Raw genomic sequence first — 23,760 nt, 5'->3', positions numbered from 1 at the left:
TCAATACTTAAGGTTTCATTATACCGTTTGTGATAAGGAAAACCATGTTTTTAAATAAACGGAAAGTTGAATTTTGTATAATTAGTTATTGACTAGAATTATAATTTTTCAGAATCAAATATTCTTAAAGGCTTATAGTTTTACAGTTATTACCGGCTGACAATGCTATATCCCAATAGCCTTGCTATTTGTCCTAGCCGCTAAATGAAATTTTGATGATTCATCGTCCTTTTATGGCATTAGCGCGGTTTCTTGTATTCCATTATGATTTCTTTTTTTTCATTTGCATAATAGCATTAGTTTATTGTCTTTTACAGCATTAGTACGGTATTTTGTATTTAGATTTTGGTTGTATACATTGTACACTCTACCATAACACCTGAAACAATAGGATAATAACTATCATTTGCACGTGGTCATCCCTCGTGGATCTTTATGATGGTTTTATTTTTGAAATAGCTATTACCCGCGGCATCACTCGCGTGATTCAAGGTTTTAATAATAATTGAGGTTTGTTACAATATTTTATGCAATGCCTAAGTTATTTTATCATGTGTTTTAGCATGCTATCCTGCGCGAACTATTTGTTTTTTTTGAAAGGAAAAGTAGTCTATAATACTTTTTCCTCGACTATGTTTATGCAAAACAACCGGCCAAGTGCGAGTTACACTCGCGCACTAAGAGTTCCGTACTCGGCTATTTTTTCCAACATTTTGCACGATAAGTCAAAAACTATTATGCATAAAAATAAATAAAAACCTGTTTTAGAATGTACAGGTAAAGTCCTTTCATATGATACCCCACTTGGTATAGTTACCTTAGTTTGAAAATTGAAACATTTTTTTTTAATTCGCAGTTTTCAGATTTATTCCTGTACTTGTGCTGTAAGACCTACCTACCTGCCAAATTTCATGATTCTAGGTCAACGGGAAGTACCCTATAGGTTTCTTGACAGACACGACGGAAAGACAGACAGACAGACAACAAAGTGATCCTATAAGGGTTCCGTTTTTGCTTGAACCCTAAAAAAATGACGTCAATTCATAGCTCTGTTGTGGCGTTATTGAATGACAAATGCGTGAAAAATAGTATGCTATCCCGCGAGAAGTGTTCATATAATATTTTTCGGGAGAAAAAGTTGCATTTATTACTTACTAGCTGATGCCCGCGACTTCGTTCGCGTGGATGTAGTTTTTTAAAAATTCCGTGGGAACTCTTTGATTTTCCGGGATAAAAAGTAGCCTATATGCTAAACCAGAGTATAATCTATCTCTATTCTAAATTTCAGCCCAATCCGCTTAGTAGTTTTTGCGTGAAGGAGTAACAAAAACACACACACACACACACACACACACTCACATACAAATTTTCGCCTTTATAATATTAGTGTGATGTGACTAGCTGATACCCGCGAATTCGTTCACTTGGATGTAGGTTTTTTAAAATTCCCGTGGGAATTTTTTGATTTTCCGGGATAAAAAGTAGCCTGTGTGCGAATCCATGGTATAATCTATCTGCATTCTAAATTTCACCCCAATCTGTCCAGTAGTTTTTGCGTGAAGGAGTAACAAACATACACACACACATACAAACTTTCTCCTTTATAATATTAGTGTGATTAGATTCTCAGCTATGTCTTTGCAAAAAAAGCGTCCATCCGTAACTCTGTTGCGGCGTTATTGAATGACGAATGCCTGAACGATAGCATGCTATCCTGCAGGAACTGTTTGGTTTTTAGAGAGAAAAGTAACTTATTTCACTTTTTAGATTCTTCACTATGTCTGTGCAAAAAATGCTGTCAATCCGTAGCTCTGTTATGGCGTTATTGAACGACAAATGCGTGAAAAATAGTATGCTATCCCGCGGGAAGTGTCCATATTTTTCGGCAGAAAAAGTCTCATTTATTACTTATTAGGTTCTCAGCTATGTCTTTGCAAAAAAAGCGTCAATCTGTAGCTCTGTTGCGGCGTTAATGAATGACGAATGCCTGAACGATAGCATGCTATCCTGCAGGAACTGTTTGATTTTTAGAGAGAAAAGTTGCTTATTTCACTTTTTAGATCCTCCACTATGTCAATGCAAAAAATTGACGTTAATAAATAGCTCTGTTGTGGCGTTATTGAACCACAAATATACGAGAAAATAGTATGCTATCCCGTGGGAACTGTTTTTTTTCTGGAAAAAGTAGCATATATCACTTGCAAGGTCTTCAACTATGTTTACGCAAAAAAATGCCGTCAATCCGTAGCTCTGTTGCGGCGTTATTGTAGGACAAATGCGTGAAAAATAGCGTGCTGTCCCTTGGGAACTGTTTGTTTATTTTGGAAAAAAAGTATTCTGTATCACTTATTATGTCTTCAATTATGTCTGTGCAAAAAATGCCGTCAAACCGTAGCTCTGTTGCGGCGTTATTGAACGACAAATGCGTGAAACACAGCGTGCTATCCCGGGGGAACTGTTTATTTTTCCGGGATAAAAAGTAGCCTATGTCCTTTCCCGGAAAATATCCTAAGTTGGTACCAAATTTCATCAAAATCGGTTCAGCGGTTGAGCCGTGAAAGCGTAGCAGACAGACAGACAGACACACTTTCGCATTTATAATATTATAGTATGTAACTAAGAGAGGACTGAGTTTTCGGGAGCTATGTATAGTACGTGACAGGTCGAGATGGCAATCGAGGTATGAGGCGGGGGACGTTCTGCACACCCGCACGTCACCCGCGCTATCCCGCACCGGATTAGTCCAGGGATTGTGTGGGTGTGCGGGGCGTCCCCACCCTGATTGCCATCACAACCTGTCACGTGTTGTGTTGCGTATTTGTTTGTTTATTGGCTCATCGATTCACTTATTACTGCCAAACTGCACATTAAATTTTGATAAATGAGATCTCTCTTTGGCTTCGCTTTACCATTCCGTGTGTTAGAGGCTATATTGTCATATGTCATAAAATTTTCCGATATGTCATAAAAGAACTTATCATAATCAAAACGAATGTAAGAGATATAACCTACAAAACCCAAAAAGTATATTGAAATTGGTTTACCTACACATGACATGAAAAAGAAATGTATATCGAGAAAAAATAAACTTGAAATAGATGGATCGAGTTTGATATCAAATCATAGCAGTTACTATGAAAATTTCGAATACATGTATATAATAATTTATACATATTCAAATATAAATCAATCATCTGCGGTGAAGTCTTTAAAAGTAGTAGGTGGGTTTTTGTACTTTTAGTTTTGAACTTTATCTTATTTTGTTTTTGTATCCCTAGCTTACTCGTGTAGCAATGCACTTATTTTTGATGAATAAATACCTACTCAAGTGTAACATCTGCATTTTTGTACCTGTTAATCCCTTTCATTGTACTGTCCATTGTCTTGCACTTACGGTAAGTACGATTTAGTACTAACAATAAAATTTGAAAAGATTGTAAAGGACCATAAATAAATAAAAAATGCTCAATGTCTTTATGAGTATTAGCATTGCATTATATTTTTGATAATATTGCAAATTAAATATTTAAGACTGTTTAAATTTTAGACGGATTTCACATTTATTTTAGCCTTTATAAATATATGTGTGAAAATTATTATAGTAGGTGTAACTATTTATACTGTGCATGATAAGGGAACCATATTTTCGTAAATATTTTCTTGACTCTCTTATACTTACACAAGTATATAAAAGATTAGTATTAAGTACTGACTACAATTATAAGTTTTATTCACTGGTACTTAATCTATAAAGACAATACACTGTTTTAAAAAACATCATTGTTTTGAAAAAAACGACAAACTAACACCACATACTTAAAAATATTGAAAAAAATAATCTGTTTGAAAATCGTCTAGGATCAAAACGCTTTGTTATAAACTAAACTGTGCTGGGTACGTCCGTTCACGAAAACAAACAATGAACCTCGGGTAAATACCTAAACTTGTGTTCCAAGCTCATGCTTCAACGCTCTTAACTGCTCTTCCGTCTGCCTGATCGAGCATGTCGCGTCACCTCACCGAGACGACACATCAATCGTCGGCTACAGCTTACTATACCAGCGGTTCCCGAATTCTTTTGGCTTCGGAACCCTTTTTGTTTCACCATTTTTCGGCGGAACCCTAGCTTTTAGTAAGAAGTAAACTAAAGACGGAAATACACTTACATCTCGTGGCGTGTGGTAGCGCGCCAGAAGCATATCGGTTTCATACATTTAATATGGTTAAAGACATACTTGTATGCCTTGTCGTGTCACGTCCTGTCAAATGTATGAAAACGTATGATCCTGGCGCGCCACGACATGCCACGCCACGTAAGTATATTTCCGCCTTAACAGCAACATTTTTTTTCGTGAAATCACACCATCTGAGGCTTTTTGGATTGGTGTCCGCAAAGTTTGATGTTAAGAGAAAGACTTTTTAAGATAAAAATATTTACTTAGTTAGAAGAAAAGGTAATTACAAAAATTTTAATGTGATGAATGAAATCTCTTCATAGTTTTCCTTAAAATTACATCGAAGTCAGGTTTTATGTCCGACAATTGGATGCGGAGGTCTGGTGCAGCATTCAACCTACTCCTAAACTTATTTTTCGTGTAGGCGTACGCTGAAAACCCAGCCTCGCATCTGTAAGTTGTCACAAATGGGAGTAATGCTATGATAGCTTTTTCAGCAATGCCCGGGTATTCGTTTTTCAGGCCAATCCAAAATTGACTCGGGTTCATGATAGCTTCAGATTCGAAAAGTTGTTGGAGTGTGGATGAATTTTTAATATCAATTAAATTTTCATATTCCAATACAGTCAGTGTTAAAGGTTTGGTACTAATCCTAAATGGATTTCGGACCCATTCGATTTCCCGTAACCGAAGCTTTTCTTCTGGAAAATATTCCTCCAAAGATGTTTTTAGGTTTGTCAAATGTTCACGTATACTTATCTCTACGTCTGTAGCGATTTGAAGATGATTATATTTTTTGAGAAATTGCTCAAGTAGTGGAAAACACTCATACCTTTTTTGTCCAAGACATTCAATCCACAAGGCGATTTTCTCTTTCAATGAAGATACTTTGTCACTCACTGTAAATATGGTTATCATTCTTCCCTGCAAAGAGCTGCTCACTGTGTTCAGTTTATCAAATATGTCAGCCAAATAAGCCAATCTCATCAACCATCGCTCGTCTCGTAACAGTTCAAGATAGCTAGCACTTGCAGGCGAAGGAAGGGTCTGTAAGAAAACTTTCAGTTCATCGCGCAATTCATATAATCTGTTTAAAACCCTTCCTCTGGAAAGCCACCTCACTTCCGTGTGTAGAAGGAGTGATTGATGCTGACTTTTCATGTCTTCACACGTTTTTTTGAATAGCCTTGACTGCAGTGGACGTGTTTTCACAAAATTGACGATTTGTACGGCTTGATCAAGGACTTGTTTTAAATCAGATGGCACTCTTTTCACGGCAAGAGCATGACGATGTAAAATACAATGACTGCTAGTACAATTTTGCGCAACAGTTTTAATTCTTGACACTGTTCCTTTTACTTTACCAATCATGGCTGCAGCTCCATCGCTGCATACATCAATACATTTATTCCAATCAATTTTGTTTTTTTTTCATGTATTCATCAATAACTTTAAAAATTTCTTCTCCAGTTGTATTGGCCTCCAAAGGAGCACAGAGAAACAAATCTTCTTCGATAGATTCTCTGTATGGATATCTGACAAAAACTAGCAGTATTGCTAGTCCGGCAACATCCGTACTTTCGTCCAGTTGCATTGCAAATGCATTGCTCTCTTTCAATCTATCAATCAATTCATCTTCAATGTGGTCTGAAATCTTATGAATACGGTCAGATACGATGTTGTTCGAACACTGTACCGTTGCCACTTTCTTAGCTGAATCCTCTCCAAGCAAGCAGGCAACAACTTCAGTCATGCATGGTTTCAAAAAATCCTCGGCTATTGTGTGAGGTTTTCCAGCTCGTGCAATCTTATAACTTAGCATGAATGAGGCTTTCGTGGCGTTTTCATTATCAGTTTTTGCATATTTTTGTAAAGCGGTCACACCTGCGTGATGTACATCTCTTTGTCTTTCAAAAAAACTAATGTTTTTATTTTTGAGGTGAGGATGATTAGTATCAAGGTGACGCTTAAGCTTTGCAGGTGCCAGGGAGCTATTCAACAAAATCTTGCTGCAAACAACACATTTTCCATCAGGATTTTCAGCATTCCCTATCGGTATAAATCCATAGGACAGATAGGACTCATCATATTTTCTCTTTTTTGAAGATATTCCCGCTTGACGTTCAGTATGGTCGGTAGTAGATGGTATCACTGTGTTTTGCTGATTTTGTTCAACAAAAGTGTCTTCCGTACCAATACCCTGAAAAAAAAATGCAATAAAAAACAGTTCGTATAAGCGCGGACACATACGTGTAACTTTAACAAATTGAAATAAATTATAAAAAATAGAATTAAGTTCTTACTGAACAACTAGCACCACTGGTAATTTCCGTTTTTTTTTCAATTGTCTCTCCTTCTGGTGAAGATGAGACTTGGTCAAAAGCTTGATTAGATTGATAAGTATTAACATTACTGTCCACAAAGCTAGCACCACGTTTCCCCTTAGCAATCCCAGGTTTTAGCCATTTATCCATCGTGAACTGTAAGTAAAACACAGCAATATTTTAGGCAAAAACGACCTTTTTTTTTTTTTTTTTTTTTCTTCGGGGGAGGAAAAAATCCCTACGGACTTCTGCCGGCTGGCAGGGTGTGTCCGACTTGCACGGACTAAAATAACCTCCCCATGTCGTCCAAGGTGAGCACGGAACTGCGTGGCATTACTTCGTGCTGACCTCCCAAATCTCGGTCTTCCTCTTTTCTTCTTTTTCCCTCTCTTCTCTTCTAATCATTATAGCTCTCAGCATTTGGCTGTATCGCTGCCAGGCGTCTTCGCTCGACAGCATGCGCGGTATAAGGTTTCGGGCATTCACACCCTCCGCGTCGGTCGATCCTAGCGCATCTACTCTTAGGTCAGCACAACCCGGACATTCAAAAATTGCGTGACTCGGGGTGTCTTCCTCTCCGCAGAAGTAGCACCCTTCGCTCGGTGCTTTCTTAATTGCGTAGAGGTAGGTGTTAAACACCCCGTGACCGCTCAGAGCCTGCGTTAGCCACCGATCTACTTCTCCATACTTTCTCTTGTGCCACTTTTTTAGGTCTGTAATCAGTTCCCTTGTCCAGGCCCCCTTCCCTAATCCTGTCCATTCGCTTTGCCATTCCGTCAGGGTACTCTCCCGGACTTCTGCAGGCGTCTGTTCCTAGGCAAAAACGACCTGTTTTTGTGGAACTATTATAAGTAGCATTTGATTTATCATTATAATACGTAAAAATAATAAAAACATACCTGCTTAAAACAGTGCTCGTAAAACTATAAACAATCACTATCTAGGTACGGAATTTATTCTTAGCTTATTTTCGAGTTTTAAAATTTGGTATCAAAAACTTGATCACGTGCAGTCCTAGTAATCGTATTGACTCAACTGAATGGTCGCAAGCTGCCGCGGTATGCCGCGGGCGGCGGGAGAGCGACGAACGGCGCGGGCGGTGGGAGGACGACGAGCGGCGCGGGCGGTGGGAGGACGACGAGCGGCGCGACCGGGCGACGCGACACGTGACACGCACAGCGTACCTACCTACCTACATGGCGCCTAAATGGAATTTTGGAATGCAATATTTTAAAACAAGTTGATTGAAAATGAATAATAAATTACGTCAATTTAATATTATCACAAGTGAAACGATTTACAATATGGAAATCTTGAATTTTCGCGGAACCCCTGAGGGTCTTTCACGGAACCTCAGGGTTCCGCGGAACACCTTTTGGGAACCGCTGTACTATACCACGTCGCTTAACTGAGGCGACACGGCGCTAACATCAGCGCGAAAGAGGAAAATAAGAAATTGGCTAAAGAGAATGAGAAGTTAAAATCCAGAGTTATGGAGCACAGCACGCGCCTCTGTGGACAGGACTCAAATTACACAAAAATTAAAGAGGAAATTAAAGAAATTTCAAACAGAAATCGGGAAATAGAAAGATCGATGGAGTTCTCCACAAACCAATACGATGGAATAAATGATAAGATAAAAATAGTAGAAATAGACTCAAAAGCGTGTTCTAGCAAGATCCAGCATCTGAACAATATTATTGAGGATTTGGAACGCCAGGTGCATCAAAACAAGATGGAATTAAGGAATGTCCCCTGCCAACCCTCAGAGACTCAGGATGATTTGATGCTAAAGGTACGGAACCCTTAGATAGCTAAGTCAAGGCCATTGCGGATACCCCTGCTCCCAAAACCGTCAGAGAGCTGAGGCGATTCTTGGGCATGATAAATTTTTACAGACGATTTTTGCCCAACGCTGCCCAAATCCAGGCACTCTGGACCTCTACCTGGACCTAGGCCTCTGAACGCTCTGCTAACCGGATTTGTAAAAGCTTCCCATCCGCTCGTCACTGAAGGAGGATCACTGCAAGCTTTCGAGGACTGCAAGAAAAGTCTGTGCAATGCAGCCCTACTGGCGCATCCTCATCCCGATGCTAAACTAGGTCTCGTCACGGACGCTTCAGACAAAGCCGTCGCAGCAGCTCTACGTGTCAAGAAAAACATTAATAGAATAAAAATGGGACCGAAGTGCTCCAGATGCGTGTGCGAAAATAAAGAAGTAATATCGCAGAATGGGGACTCCACCATGGAGCATCCCATATGTACCAACAACATCATGGTGGCAGGTGGTTTCGTTGCAATAAATTACTACTACCTTTGTGATGCCGCAGGTCTTTGTTTATCTCGGGCGTGAGAATTCACTTTCTCCCACGCCGCCGCCCACCTGTTATCGGCCCCCCCCCCCCCCCCCTGCCTGTTTGTTGTTCTGAATCAACCTGTCACCGCCGCGTTGAAGATATTTCAAAAACAATGTTTGATGCAATAATTCAAAAACTTAAAGATTGCAAATACTTCAGTCTTGCGTGTGATTCCAGCACAGATATAACGTCGATGGCTCAATGCTCATTATTTGTGAGTTCCTGCACAATGGACGGGATCATAGAAGAAGATTTCCTGGCTCTCATAACCATGAAAGGTCAGACAAGAGGTAGTGATTATATGGACGTAATAAAAGACTTTGTGGAAAAATAATAGGGGTTAAAGTATGAACCCCTGGCCACAGATGGAACAACCCCTTTGAAATAATTCTATTTGTACAACAAATTGGTAAGGATTATCCCAAACTTCAAAATGATGAATGGTGGGCACTTATGGCTTTTTTGACCGATATTACACTGAAGTTTAACAATCTTAATTTAGAATTGCAGGGACCTAACAAGATAATCGGACAAATGACGAATAAAATTTTTGCATTTGAAGCTAAACTGCAATTATACTAACATAAGTGAGCTTGAAGCTAGAGACTTCTAATTTTCTATTATTTTTCTAATATTTGTGAAAATTGCCTTTTAGCCACCATATTTATTCCATTGGTGTTGAAAACGAGTAAAGGCTACATTCTTTAGAGAAATCCAGCTCCACAGTCGTATCGGTACTGTAGACCGTTACGAATCCAGTACCGAAAAGAAACTAAAGAGTCCGCACTGTCCGAAAATTCAAGGGTACAAAATCAAATTGATAATCTGACCCCATTACTAGGCGAGACAACCAAGGGACATAAAATAAAGGTACTTTGTGACCTATATTTAGCGGCAACTGATGGAAAGGTTTTAAATACAATTTTAAACACTTCCTCTCAAATGCGTTGCCCATACTGTAGCCTAACTGCTACCCAGTTTAACAATATAGACATGGCTTTGGAGCAACCAATAAATAAGGAGGCTTTAAAGCATGGTAGAAGTCCATAGCATGCATGGATTCGAACCCTTGAGTTTCTTTTACACCTTGCTTATAAGAAAGTGGTAAAGGTGTGGAGAATACCTCAGAACTCTGAACAAAAGCGTCTCGTAGATGCTAGGAAGAAAGAGATCCAAAACCAAGTTAGGAACAGATTAGGCTTACTAGTAGATGTTGTTCGTCCAAATTCTGGCACTACAAATGACGGAAACACAGCGCGAATAGCTTTGTCTGACAAAAACCGCCAAATCTTTTCCGAAATTTTGGATTTCGAAAAATGGCTGCTTGATGATCTATGAAATCTATCTATGAAATTATATATCTATGAAATTATTTTGTTTGTAGCGAATAATAAAAATATGTTTACAGAATTTGATAATAAAAGACAAAAACATAAATTAAGATTCCCGTCACATAGAACCGCTCTCATCAGTAATAGTTTTAACGTTATGGCAGTAAAAATTGTAAATAAATTACCTTTGGAAATAAGAGAACTTGTAAACGTAAATAAAATACAAGGCCTTAAAAAGAAATTATTTGAATATTTAACTAAGAATACCTTTTATAGTGTTGATGAATATCTAAGATGACATTTTTGTTTTATTTTGTTTGTTTTAATATTTTTAAGACCTGTAATATTTTTTTTTTAATATTAAGTAGGGTCGTTGTGGCAACAGTGGGTCAAGTGGGCACACTGAGTCGGCACCATATTGGGCAAAAAGAGTAGGACAATAGCTGCATCTCTTTCACAGTAGATTCGCGTTCAGACGTGACTCGCTTCACGCTAGTCGGTGCGCCGTTCGGAAGTGTGGTGTACGACATACACGTTAATTTGTGTTTTAAGACTACAAAAGTAAAAAAATCACGTAAGTTTTGTTGTTTTCTTCTCTTGTAGTTATTAATTTTATCTACTTAGTTATTATTTGTACGTTGTTAAAAATAGTTCTGCAGCAGCGGGGTCTTCTCCATCTGACCTATGTCAAGACGGGGGTACGGGCCTCGGGAACTATTTTTTGTGATTACGTTGAAGAACGAAGTTCTTGATGGGCGGAATGTTAAAAATAGTTCTGCATCTCAGGGAAAATGTAGTTTCCCTAACGTAAGATAGATGTCGTTGATTTAAGTTTACTTCGCGCGATTCATTAAATTAAGAAAGCGGGTACCGCCTACCGAGCCTAAAAATATTAGATAGTTCTGTCACAGTACAATTCCTTTGTCTTACTACGAAGATCATTTAAGTAACATGTTTTCCAAATTAATATTACAGTTTCTTAGTGTTTAAAGCGATATGTGTACATAAAATAGTTACAAATACAATAATAGTAAAACGAGATGTGAAACGAACTACTTGTACAAATAATACGTGAATTTAAACCAGTGTTTTTACGAGAAAATAAACGTGTGTGATTACGAGTCAATGTATCATTTTCAACATGGTGCCGAAACCCGGGAAATTATTGTATGTTATATGAAGAATATTAACGTGTTACGGAGAATATTATTCAAATGTTAGGTTAGACAGAAATACAGTGTTAAGGAAACTAGAAGACAAACAATTTCACAAGGTTTGATGAACTTTAAAAACAGTGAGTAATAATCGAACATTTTTATAACCTATGACACCTAACATTTTGAAACTTGAAAAGTGAACTTTTAAACTTGGGAACTTTTTTGGACATAAATTATAGTGAACCTAGAAAATTACCATTATGCACTTTTACGAGAATATTTTAAGAAGATTATTACACATAGTCCGGCCAAAGTAGACGTTCAAATGTGAAGATTAATAAAAATAGTCCGGTCAAATTAGGCATCCAAAATTGACTTTTACATTTTTTGTGAACTTTCAAAAAACAACTTTGGAACCTTTTTAGATATTCATTTTGAACTTTAAGGTTATCTGTTTGCACTTTTTTGTGAACTTTTTTAAACAAGTTTGGAAGTTTATTGGATGTGTTTTTTGGACTTTGAAGCTAAACTTTTTACTATTTTACGTGAACATTTTGGGAAGATTTGACAAACATTTAGTGAACTTTTTTGGAAGATATCTTTACTTATTAACGCATACATTAATACTTTTTGAAATTAACCATGGAGTTAACAAGCCTAATAAAAGGTCAACAAGAGTTATTTGAACAGTTAAGAAAAGCTGAGCGTAATCTTAGGAAAGCCAACCAAGAGATGCGGTCAAAATATAGTTATTTGACTGCTAGAATGGAAGCGTTGGATAAATTAGGAGATGCTTTTAGTCAAAATCACTTGGAGATTGTTGCAAATGCCTCAACAGAGCAGACACTACAGTTACCATATTTTAAAGATGATATGCAGGACAACTTTCAGGAATTTTACATACAATATAAAGCTCTTCTAAAGGAATATATAACACTTGCAAATCCAACCACCATGACTACAAAGACAGCTTCGAGCACGAGTACAGTGACAAATGTGAACAGCTTAGAGGTTAAATTACCAAGGATAGAGCTTCCTAAATTTTCTGGGAAATATACAGAATGGCAATCGTTTTTTGACATGTTTGTCTCACTCATACACGAGAATACTACACTTGCGCCAGTACAAAAATTACACTACTTAAAATCAAACTTATCAGGAGAACCAGAAATGTTATTGAGAAACTTTCCTACAACAGCCGCTAATTACATTGAAGCCTGGGAACAATTGACTAAACGTTACAACAACAAGAGGTATAACTGTAATTCAATTATGAAGACTTTATTTGGACAAAAACCTATTCAGAATGAATCTGCCAGTGCCATCAGACTTTTGCTAGACACTACAACTTCTTGTTTGAAAGCACTCAATAATCTTAGCATCAAGACTGATCAGTGGGACGCTATACTCATACACTTGGTAGTTTCAAAGTTGGATCATGAGTCTCATCGACAGTGGGAACAAGAAGTAAGTAAGACTTCAGACGAGCTACCTACTTGGTCACAATTGGAAACATTTTTAGAAACAAGATTTAGAAGTTTGGAAATGATTGATACTAAACAGACGAGTAGCACTAAACCAACACAAAAGAAGAACATTCAACAAGAAGTAAAAACTAAGGCATTTCATTCTGCAATGGAAGAGAAAGTGAGCACTACTGAACCGACCTGCGCGATGTGTGATGGTTCACACTTCATTTATTACTGTGCTGAATTTAAGAAGTTACCTGTAATCGAGAGACAGAAGATAGCAGAAACGAAGAAGCTATGTTTCAACTGCATGGCACCTACGCATCCTGTAGTTAGGTGTCACCAGAGAACTTCTTGTCGCCGGTGCCGTCGAAAACACCACACGGTGCTCCATTTTGACAAAGAGGATAAGCAAGCGTTCAATACATCGAGACTAAATGATAAACAGGCAGAACAACCTACCAACGATGAGACAACTGTGGTTGCTAATTTTTCTAGAGGCGATTTGAGAACTTACCATGTGTTGTTACCTACTGCTATTGTAAAAACGACGCCTACAACCGATTCGCATGCTCTTAGAGCGTTGATAGATCAAGGCTCTCAAGCCTCTTTTGTCAGTGAAGATACTGTACAAGTACTAGGTCTTAAGCGTACTAATGTTAATGAAAAGGTGTCAAGTTTGGGAGACGGTCAGCTAAGTATCAAACATGCGGTTAGTATTAAAGTCGAGTCACGTTACGAACCTGGAAAGAATATGACTGTTAATGCTTACGTTATTAAATCACTTACCTCTTTATTACCGTCGCACGAAGTACATATCCCCGATTGGCAGGAGCTGAAAAACTTACCTCTCGCTGATCCTGGATTCGCATCGCCTGGAAAAGTTGATCTACTACTCGGTGCAGACGTGTATGGAGAAATATTACAGAAAGGATTTAAGAAGAGCCCGTATGGAAATCTTATAGCCCAGAACACTATATTTGGATGGATTGTGTCTGGAAAAATGTCAAAAGATTTACATAGTGAAACCATTACTAGTTTACATATACAAATAAAGGAAGACAAGTTACGAAGAAATTGGGAAATAGATAACGAGATTAACACTACTGAGAGAAAAACAACTAGAGAAGAGAAACACAAGAAAAATACAATACGAGAAGATGGAAACCCAATAATGAGTTTACCGTTTAAAACTACTGAGCTGCAATGTCAAGATGGTAAATCATGTGACATTGATACGAGAAAAGTATATGCGTTAGAGAAAAACCTGAGAATTAATACTGCACTCGCTGACGAACATACCACGTTGGAGAATTATGAACTTTGGAAGAGTGGACCTGATTTTCAATATAAACGAGAGATTAGTTTAAAGAAGATTATACACAAAGAAGAAAGAGTGAAAATCCCCACCAGACGAGTTGAATCAACCCTTGCAGCCTTACACTAATCAAGATCAAAAACACAATTACAACGAGGACATACTATTATTAGAGACCAGAGGTTGTGTCAAACAGAGCCCTATACCCATTCCTCGTCCCTTTTTCAAAGAAAATGGAAATTCAAGAGTTGGTAAATGTCTGAGTGAAGCTGAAGAAAGCTAAAGAAGAAGTAAAGTATACAAATATTTCTTCAGCTAAGTGTCCTCTTAGTCAGCTAATCATTAGCACTCACACAAACATTTTAAATTATGGTCCTCGAAAAGTAACGAGTTCTACGAGATACAAATACAAGATATTGAGAGTACGTAAGAAAGAAGCAGGTGTTCGAAGAGGTAACGTTCAGGTGAGAAGAGTCATCGGGGATTGTAAACGAATTAGGGCATGCATTTATTAACGCGATACTTTTATTAGTTCAAACACATAACCCAGATGACCCTCTCCCATTAACACCTGGTCATTTTAGTATAAGTGAATTGTTATTAGATATTACTGATACAAAGTACTTGGATCAAAACGTAATTTTAGATAGAGAGAAACTGATCAATTATTTAATTGTTTACAGAGTTTTGAACAACTTAAGTCACATAACTAAATGGTATCTTAGAATTTGTATACGAAATGTGGTATTCATAGAAACCGATGTTTTACTTGTAAAATTTATTTTATGGAAAATTGTAAACAATCGTTTGCATTTGCTTGATGATGTGAGGCGAGAATTTAAGTTTTTTTTAACAAACATTCAGTTACTAAACTTTGTCTTTATTAACTGAGTCTTAGTAGCTCGATACACACTATCACGATGGGCGGTTGTGCCAAACGATTTTGAGTTAATTAAGTATACAGTTTCTTTAATTTTGATGTGGTTTACGAGAATGTAATTAACTATCTTACTTTTACATTACTACGGAATACTAGAAAAAAAAAACGTTTCATTCTATAGTTACTTCTAAACTTTTGCTTTGAGTTACCATTTACATGAACTTAGATTTAGCTTAGCAGTGTGTAACTTACTAGAACTTTTTGGATTTACTTTTACAATAACTTTGTGTTTTAACCACCGGCGGCTCTTTCTAAGGAGCGCTGGTGCAGTGAACTCCCACAAAATTTTACAAGTATCAAAATATTTTTTTAAGTCAATTTATTATTTCTACTTAATTGGTTATCGTAACACATTCTTTTACTTACCTACTAATATAATGTATACGAGTATAATTAGTACCTTTTTAAATACTTGGGCAAAATTGTACCGACTACTGAGTGGAGCGCCAGCAACATCGCTCCTATGAAATAAATCTCCATACAAGAAACAATACTGAACTCAAGGGGTGCGAAAGGGAAAGCTCAGCATGCTCCGACACGTGAAACAAAAGATTTTGTACGAGAAATTAGCTGAATGTGGTGCGCCGCTCCTATGCAACGTTGCCAGTTCGCAGAGTTCGCAGTTTAGAAAAACAAACCTCAAGGATCATACCGAACGGTCAATAATGCGGCGTTGCCTATTTTATGTAAACATCTGTGAAAACGAAAACTGAAACGTCCCGGCATAGGGTCATCTCTGACCTCATAGTCACTTTGCGCGCGAAGACGGCTGTTACTTAATCACTGTACGAGTATCTAGATAGCGTTTAATTATAAGAAAAATTGTTTATTTGCGTTTTTTTTTTGTTGTTGTTGTTGTTGTTATTTATTGTTAAAATGGAACAAATCAGTGTGTCTTTTATAAAAAACTGTGAAAAGACTTTAGAGGTACGTCTCGAACTAAAGGCCAAGGGGCCACCACGGCCTGCAATTCAACTAACTCAAAAATGTAGTGCAAAAACTAAAACTTACACGCGTGTTTTCAAACCTGAACAATATATTAAAACACCGTGGTTGTGCGGTTGTAAAGATACCAACAAATTATTTTGTTTCCCGTGTCTTGTGTTTGGATCTGGCGTCAGCGGTACTGGTGAGTCTGTATGGACTGAAACAGGTGTTGATGATTTAGCGCATCTATCAATTAAAGTAAAGAAACATTCACAGTCTCGATTACATATGTTAAATGAAGTGCAATTGGCATCCATCGGGCGGCAAGATATTCGTAAGGCGCTCGATTCTGCTTATCGAAAATCTATTAAAGAATTTAATGAACGCGTTGATGAAAATCGATATATTTTAACTTTAAGACGATTAATAGATTGTGTAGTTTTTTGTGGTGCATTCCAAATTGCATTACGGGGGGCACGATGAATCTGCGGAATCAGTCAATCCCGGAATATATAGAGGTTTGGTTGATTACCGTACTACACAGAGGTCATTGGGTAAATTAATATAAGTTCATTGACATTGACAGTTAAGTAATAGTGACAAAAGAATGGCAGATACATATCAAGATGGCAGTGCGAACTTGACAGCAACATAGCACAGTGAGTATTTAGTAGTAGTAAGCAAGATTTTTTTTTTGTGAACACCCATGAACAAATCTCACGAGCCGCCTCTGGTTTTAACTTACTTTTTACGTGGATTGTAACTGTCGTTATATCACGGTGGGCGGCTCAATGTTTTACATTGTACATTGGATGTTATAATAATTACTTGTATTGTTTATTACTTTTTAGTAGGTACCTTGAACTATTTTTTGTGATTACGTTGAAGAACGAAGTTCTTGATGGGCGGAATGTTAAAAATAGTTCTGCATCTCAGGGAAAATGTAGTTTCCCTAACGTAAGATAGATGTCGTTGATTTAAGTTTACTTCGCGCGATTCATTAAATTAAGAAAGCGGGTACCGCCTACCGAGCCTAAAAATATTAGATAGTTCTGTCACAGTACAATTCCTTTGTCTTACTACGAAGATCATTTAAGTAACATGTTTTCCAAATTAATATTACAGTTTCTTAGTGTTTAAAGCGATATGTGTACATAAAATAGTTACAAATACAATAATAGTAAAACGAGATGTGAAACGAACTACTTGTACAAATAATACGTGAATTTAAACCAGTGTTTTTACGAGAAAATAAACGTGTGTGATTACGAGTCAATGTATCATTTTCAACATACGTAATAAGTATTTATTAAAAGGTCTCATTTGACAATAAATAGAGATTGCCAGCACAGTTAAAGTTTTTCTTATTGCGTCATAAAATTAAAATGTTATGAGTGTACACAGTGGGTCGTTTCTAAGGGGGGCACAGTGAGTCGACCCACTGTGTACCTATCACCAGGCGTCTCTAAATACAATCGGCCAGATGACTACAATAGCTATTTTTATTTTACAGAATGCCAAAAAAACGCCCGATAAGTAGAAAAATTGGTAATCACACAAAAGAACAAATGAAGGAAGCGCTTCAAGAAATTGAGTCAGGAAAAAAGATACGTGCTGTAGCAAGGGATAAAAGAATTCCATTTTCAACGCTACAACGTTATGCAGTCAAAGTAAAAGCATCCAAAAGTACAGAAAATGTAAAGCTTGTTCCGAATTATGATGTTAATAGAGTTTTTACGGATGAGCAAGAACAAGCACTTACTGAATATTATAAAAACTGCGCTCTTATGTTTTACGGCCTAACAACAAAAGATTGTCGAAAAGTTGCATATGAAATGGCTGTTATAAACAAAATTAAAATGCCACAGTCATGGATTGTTAACCAGATGGCAGGTATCGACTGGTTAAAATCTTTTCGCAAGCGTCATAATGAACTTTCTTTACGCAAACCGGAAGCTTGCAGTCTGGCTAGAGCAACAGCTTTTAATAAGGAAACCGTGAAGGTCTTTTTCGATAATCTACAAGAAGTTTATAAAAGACATTCTGCATTTGCTGATGGTACCAGAGTGTACAATCTTGATGAGACGGCAACGGTTACAGTGCAGAAACCCCAAAAAGTAATAGGTCCTAAAGGTAAGAATATCGGGAAAGTAACAAGTGGCGAAAAAGGCACCCTAGTAACAACTTGCTGCATTATCAGTGCAGCTGGTCAAGCTTTGCCACCGGTACTTATTTTCCCAAGGAAAAACTATAAGGATCACATGATTAAAGGTGCTCCCCCTGGAACATTAGGGCTAGCTACACCATCTGGTTGGATGAATAGCGAGTTATTTGTCGACACAATCAAACACTTCATCAAAAACACATCGAGCTCTAAAGAAAACCCTTCAATATTAATTATGGATAACCACGAGTCGCATTTGTGCATTGAAGCCTTAGATATAGCAAAGGAAAACGGTGTGACAATATTGACACTACACCCTCATACGTCAGCAAAGCTGCAACCTTTGGATGTGGGCATTTATTCTCCATTTAAAAGCTACTACAACGCCGCTATGGAATTATGGCTGCTAAACAATCCAGGAAAAGGTGTAACAATATATGATTTAGCTGAGCTGATAGGGACCGCATTTATCAGAACCATGACGCCAACAAATATTATTAATGCCTTTAAAAAGACCGGGATCCATCCTTTTGATAGGAATGTTTTCACAGAAGAAGACTTTTTACCGAGCGCTGTGACTGATCGTCCCAATCCTAATGTCCCCCAAAATTCACTTAACGTATCATTTCAAGATATCAGCGAAATTGAGCAAAATAGTCCGACAATTCTAGAAAAGGAAACACTCCTTGGGCCATCAGTAAATTCTCCAACTTTTCAGCAAGAGCCAGAGCATGACTCACGACAAGAACCTCTAGAGTCACAGAGAGAACAACCCCAAGAACCACCCAAGCCTCAGTGTTCTAAGTCTAAAGATACATCGCTATTATCAGGTGGTTTTGTCAGCCCAAGTCAGTTTAGACAACCCCTCAAAGCTATGCCAAGGGCAAACATAAGAAGAAGAAGAAAACCTGGTCGCAGCTTAATCGCCACGGATACACCGGAGAAGGAAAATATTAGACTACAAAGATCGGAAATCAAAAAAAGAAAATTACCCAAGCAAAACAATACAAATAAACCAAATAAAAAAGCAGTTAGAAAAATCTTGCAGAGTGAATCAGAAGATGACGCTGAAAACTTTTCTCTTGACGACGAAGACTCCGATTGGTGCGAGGAAGACGAAGTTGAAGACGAAATTGAAATTCTAACTGATCAAAAATTACAGCTCAATGTCTTGCCTCGAGTTCTGAAGGAGGAAGATTACGTTCTCGTTCGTTTTTCAACTAAGAGGAAAAGTATTTATTTTGTAGGAAAAGTTTTGCAAGACCGTAATGAAAACTTAGAATATTACGTGAGCTTCCTCCGTGTAAATCGCAAATATCAGTTCCACATGCCAAGTAATCCTGATTTGTCATACGTTAAGGAGTGTGATGTAAAACTTATATTGCCTAAGCCTTGTGTAGGAGGAAGCACCTTACGCCAACAGTCTTACTACTATTTCAATGTTGACTTTTCCCAAATTGATATCCGTTAGTTGAGATTGATTTTATATTATGTCGAAGTTCATAAAAAATATCAAGTTACTAAGATCTCAATAATTGTGATTCATAGAGTTGGTAGGCAATAAAAAAAATAAAGAATTCATTATTTTGTTTGAGATTTCCATTTTGTTTTATTGCTGATTTATTTTACAAATTAATAATTTTTTTATAAACACTTAAAGAGGTCATTCCTATAGAATCAAAATATATATTATATCAAAATACCCTCCTGACCCACTGTGTCCCTAGGGCTGACTCACTGTGTACTCCCCATAGGACACACTGGGTCAATTCCCATTTAAAAAAAAAATATATTTATTTCAAAAACCGTCAGACTTATGTAGATAACTTTTTGATCAAAGTAAGCTAACTAGCCTACCTCAATTCCATTAGAGTTTGACATCAATAGCTTGCTTATTTTCGGAGCAATATTACTGTGAAAAATGGGCGACCCACTGTTGCCACAACGACCCTATTCAGAATTGTAAATTCCTTTAATTGTATAACTTCATTTATTTCAAACAAACGAAAATTTTACTTTTAATTTAATTTGTCTATTCACTATTTTGAATTAATGTATTTGCATGCCAGCTTGGCGTGATACAGCCGGACTATTTCTATAATTACACCTGTAATACCTGTATCAGCAAATAAATAAATTGATTGATTGATTGATGATTTACATGTGATTTTAACCGTTTTGTCCAGTGATTTGCCAATTGACGACCAAAAATTTGGCGACTTTTGCAAAGAGATTGCTTATAAATATGTGGAAAATTATCCCTGGCATCCTATGACGGTGACGTTGCACAAGATATGGATTCATGGCGCTGAAATAATCAAATCTACAACACTCCCAATTGGTATGCTCTCCGAGCAAGCAGCCGAGTCCAGAAATAAATATTGGAGAAGTGATCGTGAGCACCATTCCAGGAAAATTGATCGGATAAAAACAATGACCGATCTATTTCACAGGGCCTTAGAATCGTCTGATCCGATTATATTCTGTTTGTCTGTAGACTGTCTGCACAGTCTGTTTTTGTTAGCCAATATCTGACAAACCAATCTTTAATGCCAAGAGTGGCCAAGAACATTTTTTTAGAATTGGTGACGTACATTATCAATCGTCAAAACGTAAGTTTGACTATTAGTTCTTTTGGATGATTCTGGATTTTTTGTAATTTTCTTTGGTACTTTATTAACGTGAGAAGTTATAAACGATCTTCACTGCTGCCAGTTCATATTCTTCCAGAAATTTTCAAAAAAATATTGCCGCTGTTGTTCGTTTATGTTGTCACATGATCCGAGTTTCGATTTCTTGCAAAACGGAGAAGTGCACGGTGGTTTCATGGATCTTGCAGGCTCAAATACGTCTTGTTTCACCTTAAATTTTTCATTAGTCTTTGCTTTTCTGTATCCAAAATAATGTTCACCTTTCATTCGTAATTCTTTATTAACATTGCGTTGATATTTCTTGGGATTTTTTGCCGCCTTGTTCTGTCGTTTTTTATGACTTAACAAATCACCGTGATATGGAACACTAGCTGATACCCGCGACTCCGTTCGCGTGGATGTAGGTTTTTAAAATTCCCGTGGGAACTCTTTGATTTTTCGGGATAAAAAGTAGCCTATGTGCTAATCCAGGGTATAATCTATCTCCATTCTAAATTTCAGCCCAATCCGTCCAGTAGTTTTTGCGTAAAGGAGTAACAAACATACATACACACACACACACACACACACACACACACACACACACACACACACACACACACACACATACAAACTTTCTCCTTTATAATATTAGTGTGATTACTCAGTATGACCAATTTTGAGGAACACGATGGAGTAGTAGAGGCACTGGATTTTGGGTCTTGCGCATTCAATAAAGAAGGCTGAGGATACTCGATGGCCACCGTAGCGAATTCGGGTGGTTCCTGTTGCAGATCATTACCAACTATCTCTATAACTTGTAGATTGTTAGTGTCAATGTTTTCGATATCCAAGTCTATGTTTTGATCAAATATTGTTTTTACAGTATTGTTCTGGCTACTTATAATGCCTTTCATGGAGTCCCCGAAGTTTGGTTCGTTTATTGGTGTTGCAATAATTTCGTATTTATTAGGAAAATTGCATGCTTTGATATCAGAAGAACTAGTGTTATCTTTTTGATTCAATTCTAAAAAGAATAATAGGAATTATTGCATTAAAAATATAAATAACAAAAAAATGCGGTCCTCAAAACAAACCTACGCTACTCACCTAGTTTAATTCTTTTTTTATATTCTTTGCAACTTTTTTTTACGCCGTTTAATATGTTTTGACATCAGCCCTGCTTCTTGTGATTGTGCACACAACCATTCTTCATCTGAACTCAGATCACTCCAGGAATCAATTTATTTTCCATCCATAGTATAATTTCAATTATTGAGCTTTCTAAAATAAATAAAATACAATTTGAAACACCGCCTAAGTTAAAAAAGAAAGCTAGCTCATTTCTTTTTATATTAATACGCGTAAATCAATAAACATTACTTTATTATATAGCTTACCTCTTAATCTTCTATTAAAACTTCTTGCATAGACCTTTCAGCGATAAAACTCACATCACATCACACTAATATTATAAAGGCGAAAGTTTGTATGTGTGTGTGTGTGTGTGTATGTTTGTTACTCCTTCACGCAAAAACCACTGGACGGATTTGGCTGAAATTTAAAATGGAGATAGATTATACCCTGGATTAGCACATAGGCTACTTTTTATCCCGGAAAATCAAAGAGTTCCCACGGGAATTTAAAAAACCTACATCCACGCGAACGAAGTCGCGGGCATCAGCTAGTAAAAATATAATAATCACGGAGCGCAAAGTACTCTTACGAGTAAAGTATGGCAGACTAACGACTTGTGCGGTGTTGAGAGGCCAACCGACTTGCGCGCTGTCACTACTTTTCGAATTACGGCTTCTTATTGGCTGAAATCTATATCATGTGACCAATGGTTAGACGCGCAATGAGCGGTTACATCTGAGGCATTCAAAATGTGAAAACCGCCAATTCTCGACTTGAGCGGTGTTGTAAGCTAAGGGAAGATATTGTGAAATAATATCAAAACATGCAACAGTACACTACACTGTCTTGTTAAAGATATACCCGTACTTGATTGGAAATCAGCAACCAAACAAAACCTAAAGGGCAATCAGACTTGGCACTTTCAACTGAGTAAATGTAAACGAATCATTCTGAAACGTCAGGCTCGCGGAATAACCGTACGGGGTGAGATATCGCATAGAAATGACACGGGGATTGATAAAGGTGTCACCAAAAAACACAAAAACATTTCATCGGTACAGCCAGAAAAAGTGACATCTAGAGTAAAGAAAGAGAAACTTAAAGATGTGGATTCTTTACTAAAGAAACACTATGGTGAAAGCTGGAGAGATTTAGAGTCTCTAGAGTACTACAAAAAAGTTTTATCAGAAACAGAAAATAATGAGATCAATAGTGGTGAAGTGCAGGAAACCGAAGGCGACATTCTTTAATAATACCGAGGAATACTTGATGGATGAGGTGTTTGATTTTGTATGATTTGCGTTGACACTAGTTTAATTTGTACGATGTTATTGTTATGATTACCCTTGCCTTTAGGTTTTTATAAATATTATTATTTAATTGTTCATCTAGATATGTACAAAAGACCAACAGTTACCTGAATAACACTGAGTTAGTACAATATTAGTTGAGAGAAATGTGAAACTCAAAACGTTCATTTCCCAAATTTTACATACAGTGTACATAAAGCAGTTTGATATTTACCAACTCACATATTTACGTCAGAAACGCAAAAACAAGAGTGGGACTGAGTCTGTAGCAGCTAAAAATCCAAGATCTAAATTTAACGCTTATGTTAAGTTGTTTTCCTTTTTGGAATCGGTACCAAAAGAACGATCGAGTATTTGCAACGTTGACCCCCCTGACATCACTACACAAGAGTCTCAAAGTAGTCAAACGTCGACCCAAGATAGATCCCCTTTAGAAAGTTTTAGAAAATTTAAGAAATAGTGATAATGATGATTTGTCGTCTTTTTCCGAACACGTTAAAGCAGTTTTAAGAAAACTGAAA

At 37.2% G+C, this 23,760-nt stretch overlaps 3 protein-coding genes across 3 annotated transcripts; 2 read left to right on the top strand and 1 right to left on the bottom strand.

Annotated features, from left to right (window-relative positions):
• The first annotated feature begins 10,549 nt into the window (after positions 1-10,549).
• LOC123865623 lies at positions 10,550-19,758 on the top strand. Its single transcript, XM_045906776.1, has 2 exons — positions 10,550-10,761; positions 17,512-19,758. The coding sequence occupies exon 2, from the start codon at positions 17,513-17,515 to the stop codon at positions 19,631-19,633; it is 2,121 nt and encodes a 706-aa protein (XP_045762732.1). The 5' UTR covers positions 10,550-10,761; position 17,512; the 3' UTR covers positions 19,634-19,758.
• LOC123865799 lies at positions 11,987-14,260 on the top strand. Its single transcript, XM_045907034.1, has one exon. The coding sequence runs from the start codon at positions 11,987-11,989 to the stop codon at positions 14,258-14,260; it is 2,274 nt and encodes a 757-aa protein (XP_045762990.1).
• A 990-nt stretch (positions 19,759-20,748) lies between the features above and the next one.
• LOC123865625 lies at positions 20,749-22,242 on the bottom strand. Its single transcript, XM_045906778.1, has 2 exons — positions 21,452-22,242; positions 20,749-21,179 (listed from the first exon to the last, which is right to left on the bottom strand). Exons 1-2 carry the CDS (start codon positions 21,707-21,709, stop codon positions 20,865-20,867), a joined length of 573 nt encoding a protein of 190 aa, XP_045762734.1. The 5' UTR covers positions 21,710-22,242; the 3' UTR covers positions 20,749-20,864.
• Positions 22,243-23,760: the final 1,518 nt, after the last annotated feature.

This window comes from Maniola jurtina, chromosome 5 (genome assembly GCF_905333055.1).
Source record: "Maniola jurtina chromosome 5, ilManJurt1.1, whole genome shotgun sequence".
Classification (NCBI taxonomy): domain Eukaryota; kingdom Metazoa; phylum Arthropoda; class Insecta; order Lepidoptera; family Nymphalidae; genus Maniola; species Maniola jurtina.
Note: the sequence above shows the minus strand (reverse complement) of the source record. Positions and strands in the feature narration are given on the sequence as shown.